This window comes from Salvia hispanica, chromosome 4 (assembly GCF_023119035.1).
Source record: "Salvia hispanica cultivar TCC Black 2014 chromosome 4, UniMelb_Shisp_WGS_1.0, whole genome shotgun sequence".
In the NCBI taxonomy this organism is placed as follows: Eukaryota; Viridiplantae; Streptophyta; class Magnoliopsida; order Lamiales; family Lamiaceae; genus Salvia; species Salvia hispanica.
In genome coordinates this window covers 33,561,826-33,574,915 of record NC_062968.1, presented here as the reverse complement: position 1 = coordinate 33,574,915, position 13,090 = coordinate 33,561,826, and the positions used below count along the sequence as shown (strand labels likewise).

The 13,090-nt window shown below is 38.6% G+C and overlaps 1 protein-coding gene across 1 annotated transcript; it reads left to right on the top strand.

The window, feature by feature from the left end:
• The first annotated feature begins 2,606 nt into the window (after nt 1-2,606).
• LOC125217606 (protein FAR1-RELATED SEQUENCE 5-like) lies at nt 2,607-5,872 on the top strand. The gene is made up of 3 exons (XM_048119135.1): nt 2,607-2,950; nt 3,474-4,236; nt 4,353-5,872. Exons 1-3 carry the CDS (start codon nt 2,941-2,943, stop codon nt 5,806-5,808), a joined length of 2,229 nt encoding a protein of 742 aa, XP_047975092.1. The 5' UTR covers nt 2,607-2,940; the 3' UTR covers nt 5,809-5,872.
• The last annotated feature ends 7,218 nt before the right edge of the window (nt 5,873-13,090 follow it).

Below are 13,090 nucleotides of genomic sequence, written 5' to 3'. Positions count from 1 at the left end.
AAATCTAAAAGAGAACTTACCCACTCCATTTCCATGTGCTCAACAATGGATTAGATGCTCAAGCAATCCATTAAATTAGTCTCATTCCTAGAGGAAAGGAAATGCTCGATCAACGCATCTCCATTCTATCTCAACAACAAAAGTAAATGCCCGCACCCGCGTCCCCTCTTCATCGATCAGCATCGTCGCCAGCATTCAACAGTGCCTCGTCACCGCTGTTCCAACTCGTCACTTATCCCTTCTCCCTTTCTCTTTCTAGCTAGTTCTCCGTCTGTCTCTTGGTCTCTTGAAGACATTTCGCCGCTGCTTCAAGGTTGCCGCTGTCTCCTTCCTTGCTCTCGTCACCGTCGCTGGTCGAGCCAGCCAGCGAGCGCCTGCTCGGAAGTCCGCCGCTGCCTCTGTCTCCTTCCTTCCCCAATTCAAAACTGCCTCTATCTTCATCTCTCAAATTCTCAAAGCAGCTTTATTTCTCTCCCTCTCTCTCACTGTCACTCGCAGCTGCCACCTTTGATTCTCATCCCAACCGCCGACTTCTACGTTCAGAAGCAAAGTCGCTCCGTCTTCGATTTGTGACCACCTCTCGATTGCTGCCATCTCATCAGACTCTCTCTTTCTCGATCAGTTTCAGCACCGGGGAACCGTCAATCCGTTCGGTGTCCGGTTGCTGAGAATTTTCGATGCCTAGACTCCGCTGCTGCTGTTCGAGGTTCGTCGAGCAGCCTAGCAGTGCTGCCGCCTCCGATGCCGCTCGATTTTCGTGATTCCAACGATGCTTGCTGAACTGATGAAAGTATGTGTTGTATTGATTTTTCTCCTCTTGCAGCTCCCAATTTCAGAAACAAGGTAAACGTATTTCTTCTCTTCTTTTTGCTCTCGGTAAGGTAATTATAATGTGCCTAACTAAACTGAATAACGTATGCGCACGTATAGGTGGAGATGGTTTCGGTTTGAGATTTGGTTTCCTCTTTTCCCGGTAACAAGAATAAAGGTGGAGGAAGAACGTGGTACTGCTTATATCTACGGTAATATTTAAACATCACTTGGGTTTGGATAAAAATATCTATGTACTTGGATTAGCCCAAAATCTATATTTAAAATTCCTCTGATTTGTAGAAGAAACGATGTTGATAAAATTGGAGATCGAGGCGCTTAGGAAAATAAAATGAAATTCTTCCTCACTCAGATTTGAATACTTGGTCGAAAGATTATGGGCATGGAATAAAAAGAATTGACTACAAATCCGACGTGTCTTCAAATCAATTAAAAAGGCACAGAAAATCGGGATGTTACAGTTTCTTATATGGACAATACAAACATATTACTCTGGGAATGGACCTAGCACCTAGAGTTGATTGGTTTGGCATTGACCTTAGAATTAGAGTCATGTCTTTTGGATTGGTGATTAATATCTACATATTTGGTTCGTGCACTTATATTTGCCGCTAAACTATATCCTTTTCCTATTTGCAGGTAGGAATATTAGTGCCGCCCGCATCAGGTGGGCTTATCCACCGCTAATTTAAGAGGATTAGGTTTAAAAAATTCCCAACCTGATAAAAGTACAATTCGATTAGCCCGTGACTCAAGTGGGCCAAAACCAAAATTCGATGGGTTGGACCAAGGTACGACTATTGTCTATTATTTCTTCATGTTTGACATCTAAATGAAACATTTCTAAAAACGGAAACATCAATCTGTCAACTTTTTTACCTCTCTTACTTTATTCTTTCCACATAACTCACAAAATAAACTACATAAAATCTCGTGGCGAAAAAAAAATATTCCACTTCGAATGAACGGAGCAAGAATATATTAAATATTTATTAATATAATCGGAGTAGTAGATAAATACATTTAAAAAATTCTAATTAACTATAGGAAATATTCTAGTTTTTAGAATATGCTTCAAACTTTTTTAATATATGTTTAATTTTTATTTTATTTATATAAATTTTAAATTAATATTTAATTATGTTTGAGTTTAAACATATATCACAAAAATATCATAACTAAATGTTTTACCTTCTATAAATATAACTTATTTTTATTATTATGTAATAGATGACCACATATTAATTTAATCGGTAGCAGCTTGGCTAGCCTGAAACTCGAATATTTAGGGTTAGGATTGAATCTTTATAACCTGAAAAAGTCACAATCTAATTAGCATGCACTTGATTAACCCGCAACTCGAGTAGGGTTGGCCCGAAACCCGCTAGCTTTATCTGATTGACATCCTTATTTGCAGACATTCTTTGTTTATTTAGGGCATGATTGGTAGCAATATGGGGCTTTTATCAATTTCGCAGATAACTGATTTACAACAATTTTAGATAGTTAATCTTGTTTTTAATGGCGTTTGGTAGCAACCGTTTTTGGCTCAATCCATTGTTTGGTAGCCCTAAGTCATTATATTGGATACTAATATTAAAACAAAAGATATGAAAAGGATTTGAATACATCCCTATATATATATATATATATATATATATATATAGAGGTGTATTCATATACTTTTCCTATATTATATGCTTTTTCCTTTTTAATCCCAACCATTCATTCTTATCATCTAATGGCCGAAATTAAGGCCTGATCATGCATTTTTTATTAATTAAAAAAGTGGAAAAGGGCTTTTAAGGGAATGACAATGTTGGTGGTTATGGAAAGTCCAAGATTTTCTCCTCACAGAATATTGCGTCGGTTTTTTAATTCTTCTCCCAAAATTTTTTCTTCTCTTTCACCGTGAAAATAACCTCTCTTCTCTTTCATCTTTCAACGTTAGTTCTTCGTTAAAAATCAAATCTTGCGAAACGTGCCTTGGTTATAATTATCGTATGCAGTTTGTGCGTTTGTGCGTTATTTTTGGGAGTGTTCCTGGAATATTATCGTTAATACAATGGAAGAAGGTGGTTCCTCAACAATGGACGAAATGATTCAAACATGGACGAAGGTAATTAATTTCGAGAAGTCATAGTTTTTTGTATCCACGTTTCATTAATTTCCAAATCACACATATTAGCGCAAACTTCTTTGACATTCTGTATCTGTTAATTAAAGGGGGTCGCCTAGGGTTTAGAATTGAGTTTGCATGGGCTAGGGTTTAGGGACGGGCGGCTTGGATGTTGTATTATTTGTTAATCTTAATGTTCATTCATTACTGGATGTAAAGTTGTGAATAAATAATCCAACTATTAGTTTGTCTTGTTTATGGTTTAGAAACGTTGATTCATCTAGGGTGTTGTGGTACTAGCTACAAATAATGTAGATTTAGTACTATATAATTTACATTATTAGATAGATAATGCACGTTTTATGTTGTGTTAAACGCTTTAATTAAACTAGGGTGTTGTGTTATTAGATACATATAATGTAGATTTAGTTTTGGATAATGTAAATTTGTAGATAGATAATGCAAGTTTTATGGTTCATAATGTTTGTGTTAGCTGAGTTTTGTTTTTTGTGATTGTGTGCAGTGGTTGTTGTACCTGAGTGTTCGAAAGAGTTGAAGCCTGTGGTTGGCCAGAAGTTCAAATCACTGGATTTTTGTTTCGCGTTCTACGATGTGTATGCGCGGGCTGTTGGTTTTGATACTCGCAAATCACAAATGAGGAAAACTGATGGTATAATTACTTGGTACAACGTGGTATGCAACAGGGAAGGCAGCAAGAAGTCGAGCGAGGATGACCAAGCAAATGCACGGTCTGGTTTTTCGTTAAAACGTCGACGTTTATCCAAGCGTTGTGGTTGTAAAGCCAGTATCTCATTCAAGTTCTTCTCCGACGAAGGAGTTTCAGGTTATACTGTTGAGGAGTTTAACGAAGTTCATAACCATTACATGGTTGGGACCGAGCATCAGCAGTTTATGTCAATCAATCGAAAGTTGGACGACGTACATCACCAATTTATCCTTGATTGTTCAAAGGCTAACATAGGTCCCACGCTCACGTTTAATGTGCTGAAGGAAATTCTGGGTGGTTTTCAGCTCGTTGGCTGCAATGTTGGGGATATAAGGAATGCTTCACGAGACATCAAGGCATACGCTCATGGTTTTGACGTACAAATGGTTTTGGATGATATGGCTAGGAAGAAGGAGATGTCTGAAGCATTCACATACGAGTACGAGGTTAATGCTAGCAACCAGCTTGTTGCTTTGTTCTGGTGTGATGGTTTGATGAAGAGGAATTACCACATGTTCGGTGATATTGTGGCTTTTGACACCACCTACAACACCAATAGGTATACCTGTCGTGCATTATAACATTTCAATATGTACATTATTGTATGCATTACAATGTATTTTGCATGCATTACATATGCAATTTTCTTGAATTATGTTGGCTTATGTTACGCAGGTATTGTATGATCTTCGCGCCATTCACGGGAAAGGACAATCATGGACGACCAGTGACTTTTGCTGCTGGTTTGGTAAGCAACGAGAAGACAGGCGCTTTTGCATGGCTGTTTAGACATTTTGTCCAATGTATGGGGTTTGCTCCGAAGATGATTGTTACAGATCAAGATTTGGGGATGAGATCGGCTATTGAAGAGATTCTTGTCGGGACTCGCCACAGATGGTGTATGTGGCATATCATGCATAAGTTGGCCAATAAAGTTCCTGGTCGGTTGTTGCGGGACGAAGATTTCAAGAAAGAGTTCAATGCCTGCGTCTGGTCGGATCTGCTTGAACCCGACGAGTTCGAAGAAGAGTGGAATGGAGTACTTGAACGTTACGACCTGGAAGACCATGGTTGGTTGAAGACATTGTACGACTACAGGCAATTATGGATACCTGCATACTTCAGAGATTTCCCGATGGGCTCGATGATTAGGACCACCTCTATTTCTGAGTCAGAGAACAACTTCTATAAAAAATTTCTCAAGCCACGCAACAACATTGCCGAATTCTACTTGAATTTCAACCAAGCTGTGGATTTTCAGCGGAATAGTAGAACAAAGCTGGACTACCAAGACGCGACTGCCCTGCCTATATTGGCCACTACTCTGCCTTTCGAGAAACATGCTTCTACTCTGTACACAGATAGTATGTTCAAGAAAATACAAGAGGAGATCGTTGAGGGAAATGACAGATGTCGCGTTTTGGGGTTCTCATCTGCAGACAGTGTTGACACCTACAAACTTGGAGACAGCCTTCGCCATTCCTACTTTGTGAGACATGATAGGACTGACGACTCATATTCTTGTGATTGCAAACTATTCAGTAGGCAGGGCTATCTGTGCAGCCATGTCTTCTTTTTGTTCCGTAACAATGAAGTAAAGAAGATTCCTGATAACTACTGTGCAAGTAGATGGATGAAGACTCCGCTGGTTAAGGCTGTCCATGGACATGTTGATGAGACTTTACCTACACAGTCCGTTGTTGATGAAAGGCAAAACGTTTCAAAGCAAGGGATCTCACTGTTCTATGGATTTCTTCGTCGATTTGAGACGGACATTGATGTGCTTCGTGCATTCGTAGGTGGATTGGAGGAACTTGGTAATTCACTTCATGCTGGAACTCCTTTGCCATCCGCTTCCGAGAAGAGGCGAATGATTGAACAGTTTTATGGAATGGAAAGGCCGGAAGTCGTCGAGGTCCACCCTCCGGATGTGGTAAAGACGAAGGGGCACGCGAGCAGCTCCGCTAGTCGTCTGATTTCGAAGAGAGAAAAGGCTATCAAGGATGCTACTAGGCCCCTTAGACGGTGTAAGGCGTGCGATGAGTTGTGCCATCACGACTCTAGAAATTGTCCTATGCTTAAAGAGCTTGAAACGGAGAATGAGCTGCGTAAGGGAAAGAGGAAATGTTGATTAATTTTCATTATAACAGCATTATTGTTCTTTGTTTTGCGTTTTATGCTCAGTGTTTTAGTCTATTTATTCCCACTTTGAACTAGATTGTGTAAATGAATATTCATTATAAAAGTTTTATTGTGCATTATTGTTATCTATTTGTTACATTAATTGAATTGAGTACTTGTTTCGTTTTCAGAATTATTACAGGAACCGGTCGTTTGGAGAAACAGTATTTTCTATAATTTGAATAACCTTGCATTACAGGCATATTTACATACATTATGCATGTATAAGTGTTACATTATTTGTTATATGCACTGGTATGTCACTTCATTAACATCACGGAAAATTGCATTATAAATCAATTTATTTACATTATTTGTATAGTTATATGCATTGTAGTTTGCATAATGTATAACATTAATATGTTCGATAGCTTTGTTATACATTATTCCCTGTATATTGTTCATTATTAGGCAATATTTTGTAATTATTAAGTTATCTGAAGCAATTACCAGTTTTGTGGAGCAAACATTTTGTACCTACATATCCAAAACATTCTAAATCACCTAGTTCAGGAGTATCCAAAACATTTAGTTCCAAAAAATCGAAAACATTTCAAGATATCCAAAGCATTCGAACCCACAAATTCGATGTTCACCCTTCCCATCCTAAAAAAACATCTAGTTCATATCCAAATAAAAAACCATCTAGTTCACTCGAGCCCATAATTCTCGACCCACTTTTCAAAGCTGAATTTAGGCGGCCTATCCATCCAATGCTTCGTGGCTTGTGTTTGGTTGGTCCCAGTCTTCGAGTTGTGTGGAGAAGTTAGCAGCACCGTCGCAAACTTCATGCGCAACAATTCCAGGCTCTTCGTTCCTTTTGCAGTTAGACCGCAGTCCCAATCCTTCTCCTTCTCTCCGAAGTACGTCTCCATATGCCTCATCACATACACCCCCGTGTCCACGGTGCCACTGTTGTTCCTCCACGGCATTGTCACGACATGCGCACTACATTTTTTTACTTGAGCCGCCATTTTTGAAACCTTGGACTTCGTAAGTGCTGCTGCAAAGAATTTTTTCTACACGCCAAAACCAAAAAAATTTGAACAATTGAACATAATGTACAATTTGTGATGTATAATGCACAAAATATAATGTGTAATGTATATTACCAGAACAGAGGGTGTGTCCCCATATTTCTCTCCAAATGTCCCGTGTGTCTCAGCCAATGTGTGATCAATGATGTTCATCTTGGAATCACCAAGATCAAAACAGATCACATACTGATGGGACGCCCCCCAAACTGGGAAGAAAAACTGCACAACGGAAGCAGCATTAGCAAACACAATTCTCTCCAGTACATATAAGAAACGACTACATTATTTAACTACAACTCACCATTTCATACTTGTCCCACTGATAGCTTCCCGTTCCAATTGTTTCCTCCAACACCCTGGTCCAGAATGTATCGAACTGGAATTCTTCCGTCCATTCGGGTTGTGCGTCCACCATTGACTGAATCTGTAGTTTGTTTGTGTTAGCCGTTACAAACTTTAGATAATTATAGTAACGAGACATAAACATGGAGAGAATGGTGTTCACTCACGCATGGTCTTGTTGAGAAGAAAAGTCTGGAAACTGTCTCCGGCGCCTTGTTCTTTTCCATTGTATTCAGGTAAGAGCTCCATGTGTCGATAACATCGGGGCTCACAGGCTTGAATGGCGCTAATGACTGCATCTCGATCTGCACAGTACTCTTCCAGTTGTCGTGGTAGACAACTTGATCCCTGTACATGTTTAACCAGTTAAAACAATTTCATATGTCCCAAAAGTAAGAATATCTAAAGTATAAATTTTACCTGTTCTTTTCCGCCGTGCTAAGAACCCAGTAGTACAGTTGCTTGTCCACTGTGTGTGGCTTTGCGGTCAGTCTAACAGCTCTCTCGTGGAATGGAGACCGGGTAGCCAGACTTGGCTTCTTCATTCGTCCGGTTGCTTTCTGCAAAATAATAAAGACACATAACAATCATTTAGTAGATCTATTACTTTAGTCCTTGTATTAACTACACTATTCGATACCTCATCCGCATCCGACTCCTGTGCGATCTGTTTCCCTCTTGCCTTTTTTGATCACCAGCCTTTCCACCTACATGTTTTGGATCTACAAGTTGCGGTGGCTCACTTGTTCGCACAACACCAATCACTACGCCCTTACGGGGTGCAGCAGCCTGTACCTTTAAACAATAAATAAAATAACATTTCAATAATGCATGGCTACAAACTAATAATGCAGAAAATGAAGGCTTCCTTTAGATACTCAACCTCCTGCCGAATGTCCATCTGTTTGTCCATTGCTGCCTTTGAAGGTCCATCCCTAGCTGGCTGTTTTCTCTTCGCTGCCGGAACCTCAGCGCGTTTCCCTTTAGTTGTCTGGTTTTTTTTCAAAAATTAAATAATCTAAATGCACTGAATAATGCATACATATATACATATAATGTACAGAAGTTCTGAAAATAATGCAAGTTATACTTGAGATTATATTATTACACAATGCAAGTTGTGATTGAGATTTTTTTACCTTGACGGTGTCCCCTACGGCTGCACTCTTTGTTTTGTCTTTATTTTTCTCGGCTTTACTCTTTGCCGCTGCATCCACCCTATCCTTCACTTCATTGTCACCACTGCTTCTAGGCACCTAGAAACAAACGACCAAAAAAGAAAAGTTGTAATATTGTTACTAATTAATAACACTTAATAATTTAGTATCTTACAACATACCTCAGTCGCTGCTAAACTGGAAGTTTTCTCATGCCGGCCACCACCATCTTTTGCTGCTGTGTCCCCACCCTGGTCAGCAGCGCCACCCGGTTCATCTTGTGTTGTATCATCAGTGGTTTTAGTCCCTGAACCACCAGCCCCGTCTGTCGTCTGGGTTTGTTGTGTAGCAAACGGGTCAGGACATTCAAATCCGTCCAGCACAAAAGATGGCCTATCGAAGCCTCTTGCAATCGTCTTCTTCTTGTCGTATGCCGCCATCATTTTTTCCATCTCATCAATCCACTCTTGACTGTACTCCTCTTCATCCTCCCTCGCTTGAGTCAAACGTGTAACAATCTCTTCTTGCTCAACCACATGTTCCTCCTCCAACCCCAACAACTTCTTCCCAATTTGACTACCTACTCGTACGCAGTCATCCTCCATCATTTCAATAGGAATCATTTTGAAATCATCTACCCACGTCGAAATCGCGTAGCCCAAGAGAGTGCTTGACTTGATAAACTTATCTCTTATACGCTTAGCTCTGTTCTGGCTGGGTCCTGCACCGCCTCCTCTGTTCACATCTTCCAGTCTCCTTGCTTCCTCTCTTCCACCAATCTCCCAGTACTGAATTGGTCGCGCTCAGCCTCCTCTCTTTGTTTTAAGTTTTCCATCGTCCAGCCTTTTACTGTTGGCCAGGCCCGGCTGACTCGCCTCCGGATGTGAACCACGCGGTCCACATACGCCAACTGGTAAACACAGAGGTACTGAAGGTCAATAATCCATTTTCTGGTATGCTTAATGCATGAATACATTATTTTTAATGCAAGAAATGACGGACAGTAATGCATAAGTAAAACAAAATATGAAATATGCTTCAATATGACCAAAATTCACTTTTAATGCAGAAAGGGTTTCACTTACCAATAAAAAGTGCATAGGCCCGGTGAAATATACAGTGTCACCTTTCTTCCATGTAGGATAGGTGGCCTCCAATACTGATAAGACGTAGCCGCACCAGTTGAGACTCCTAATCTCATCAACATCGTCGATGAAATGTAGAATCTTCGGCTTCAAGTTACCGTCCGCCGGCGTCTCAATTACTGCATTTTCTAGCATGAAGATGAACATCCGTTTGAAATCAGGACCACCGTTCACCTCCTGCTTAATCACTTTCGCAACATCACCCGTTGTCATTTTGTAACGACTCTTTCCACAACGTTCTGCAACGTAGTCGTTGAACTGGAATTCGGTTTGCTTATCAACTGGCCTTGTGATTGGTGTTGGCCCCTTTGGAAAACCTAACGTCAGATGGACATCGTCCTCATCGATCGTCAAGCCTCCACCCCCACACAACGGTATCTGGCAGCGTGCAAGATTCAATGAGTTGAGAACCCAGTAGGCGATGTACCCGGGGATCTCGCTGATGTTGTAGTGTAGCATGGCCCCGAATCCAAGTTCTTCCACTGCTTCCTTTTGCCGTGGGGTCAGCTCTTTCAAACAATTCACAAATTTTGTGGTGCTCCTGGTGTATAAATGGTCAACCTTTTTCCCTCGAGTCTTCCTCTTGTCCGCATCTTCAGTTGAGGTACTAGCCTCTGCCCTCTGCTGTTCCTTAATTCTATCTCTAAACTTTTGTGCTACTGATAAAGGCAGTACATCATCCACAGCCTGATCTATATCCAATCTTGGGTGTTTGGAAGCTGCAAAAAGGAAAGTGCACAATTACAATTAATGCATAATAATAACTGGATAATGTTAATGAACCGTATAATAATGCAGAAAATGTACTTAATAATGTAGCAACCACGTTTACAACGATTAGCAACATTAAATCAGCTATGGAATATAGTTGTAATGCAAAAAAACATGACCAAAATGCACAAAAAATGTTAAATAATGTTGAAATCTTGACTGCACCAAATAAGCACTGCAACTTCACACCTTCATCAACAAAACTAACACAAACACAAAGAATGTAGAAAAAGAACTGGATAATGTAAAAAAAAAGGTAAACCACTTCTAGCAACATTAAAGCAGAGATGGAATACAGTTGTAATTCAAAAAAACAGGAACAAAATGCACCAAAAATGTTAAATCATGCATGAAATTTTTCTCTACCCACATTGTAGAATAATAATGATGCAAACTAAACAAATAATTCAGAAAATTTAATGAATAATGTTTAAAATTTGCAACCAACTTCAATAATGTTGATATCCAACCGAATAATGCAGAAAAATAACTGCATAATTTAAACAAAAGGTAAAACACTTCTAGCAACATTATATCAGATATGGAATACAGTTTTAATGTCAAAAAACAGGAACAAAATGCACAAAATTTTTTGAATAATGTATGAAACTTCTCTCTAGCCGCACTGCAGAACAATAATGATGAAACCCAAACAAATAATTCAGAAAATTGAAGGAATAATGTTTAAAAATTTGAAACCACTTGGAAGAACAACTACCCAGCTATGTGAAAGAGTTGTAATGCAAACAAATAACCATAAAATGCACAACGAACGTTAAATAATGAACAAATCAATGAAAAAACACAAAATCGGTTTCTTATAATGGCGCAGCATTCTCACCTTCGGTCTGCGTGGGCTGGCTCTTGTAGGGGCGGCCTCTTTTCGACATCGCAAAACTAACACACACAACAACAACAACAGAAAGCGCGTTAAAAAATACACCAGAACCACAAAATTCGAACATTTAAAGCAAAGTCGACAATAATCGTCAAATTGAGGATGAATACAACCGAAAACCCTAAAATCAAACCAAATTCTACTCAGAAACCAACAATAAACATCCAAATATTGATAACCCATCATCTAATGCTCACTATTTCACATTTTTCAAAGAAAATTTACTAAAAAACGAGACTTAATACTCATACCATACACGAAGAACGGAGATGTATACTTGACCGACGTCGCTCGCGCTCTTAAAACTGAACTTTGAGACTCGGAATCGTCGACCCACGTCGCTTTTCACTGTCAAACCCTGCTTCGAAGTCGCGGCCGGTTCAAAGCGATTTCAACGGCGGCGGCTAGGGTTCGGCTTGTTTGGAAAAATGAGAGAATTGTTGTTGATCGTGTTTGATTTGATAGAATGAGAGAGAGAGAGTAAGAAGTTGGAAGGTGTATCAAAATCCCGCTTAATTATCGGAACTGCCGTTTTGAAACGTGCTCCAGGCATTATATTTTTACTATTATAACCTTATAATGCACAGAATGCTAATCATAATGCAACACGGGATTAATTTCAGAAATCTAATCTTGACCGTCCACTACTATAATCTAATGGATGTGATTAAAAAGGAAATAGTACTCTAAGGGGTAAAAGTAGTTTAATGCTCCCATATATATATATATATATAGAGAGAGAGAGAGAGAGGGTATATACGTATATTACATAACTATTGAAAAGTATAAGCGTGTGTATGTGTAATAATGTGAATTTGTGTATGGAAATATTGTATTACACGTCAAAATGTGCATGGAAATTTAGTGAGTATATGTACATGTTGTTATATAAAAGTACAAAAGTGGACGTGACTAGTGTCCTAACTATTAAGCTATGGTTATATATTTATACTTAATATATGAAATGTTTTTTTTTCAGTAATCATTACCTCACCACTAAATATATAAGTGACACGTAGCACTAAGTACTTAGCTAAGAATATGTCATTTGGAGTTAAATTATCAAAATTTACATGCATGAGTCAGCTATTGACCGACGTGAATGTTTATAAATTATTAATCATATTATAAAAATTTAAAAAAATTAAAAAAATCTATAAAAAAAACGTTTTTATTTAATAAAATATTAAATTAATTGTAAATTAATCATAACCATAATATTAAGAAAAATGAGTGGCCCTAATTTGGTCTCTAGTTCGGTCTTTAAGAATGGATTTGTGGTTAATAGGACTCTCTTTATATATATATATATATATATATATATATATAAGAATGAGTGTCCAAGTCACTTCTTTTTTTGTCCAAGTTGCTTTTCTTTTTGTCGAACTCACTTCCTTTTTTCTGTGTGAGTTTCGGGAATATCCCCATTCATGGGTCCGAGATCTACATCTATGAATTGAAAGGTCCGAATGATCAACTCTGCAATCAGTTGTTAGAATCAATAGGTCTTCAAATTGTTCATTTGAAAAAATGGAAACCCTTCTTATTGGATGATCATGATACTTCCCGAAAATGGAAATTCTTGATCAATGGAGGAACGCCCTTTTTGTTCAATAAGATACCAAAGTGGATGATTGACTCATTCCATACTAGAAATAATCGCAGGAAATCCTTTGATAACGCGGATTCCTATTTCTCAATGATATTCCACAATCAAGACAATTGGCTGAATCCCGTGAAACCATTCCATAGAAGTTCATTGATATCTTCTTTTTCATAATGTTATGACATAATTATCTTTCAGTTGAAGTAAATTCAGTATATAATGAATGCGAAAAATTACTTCATAACATACATTCATTTAGTTCATTATGTAGTGAAT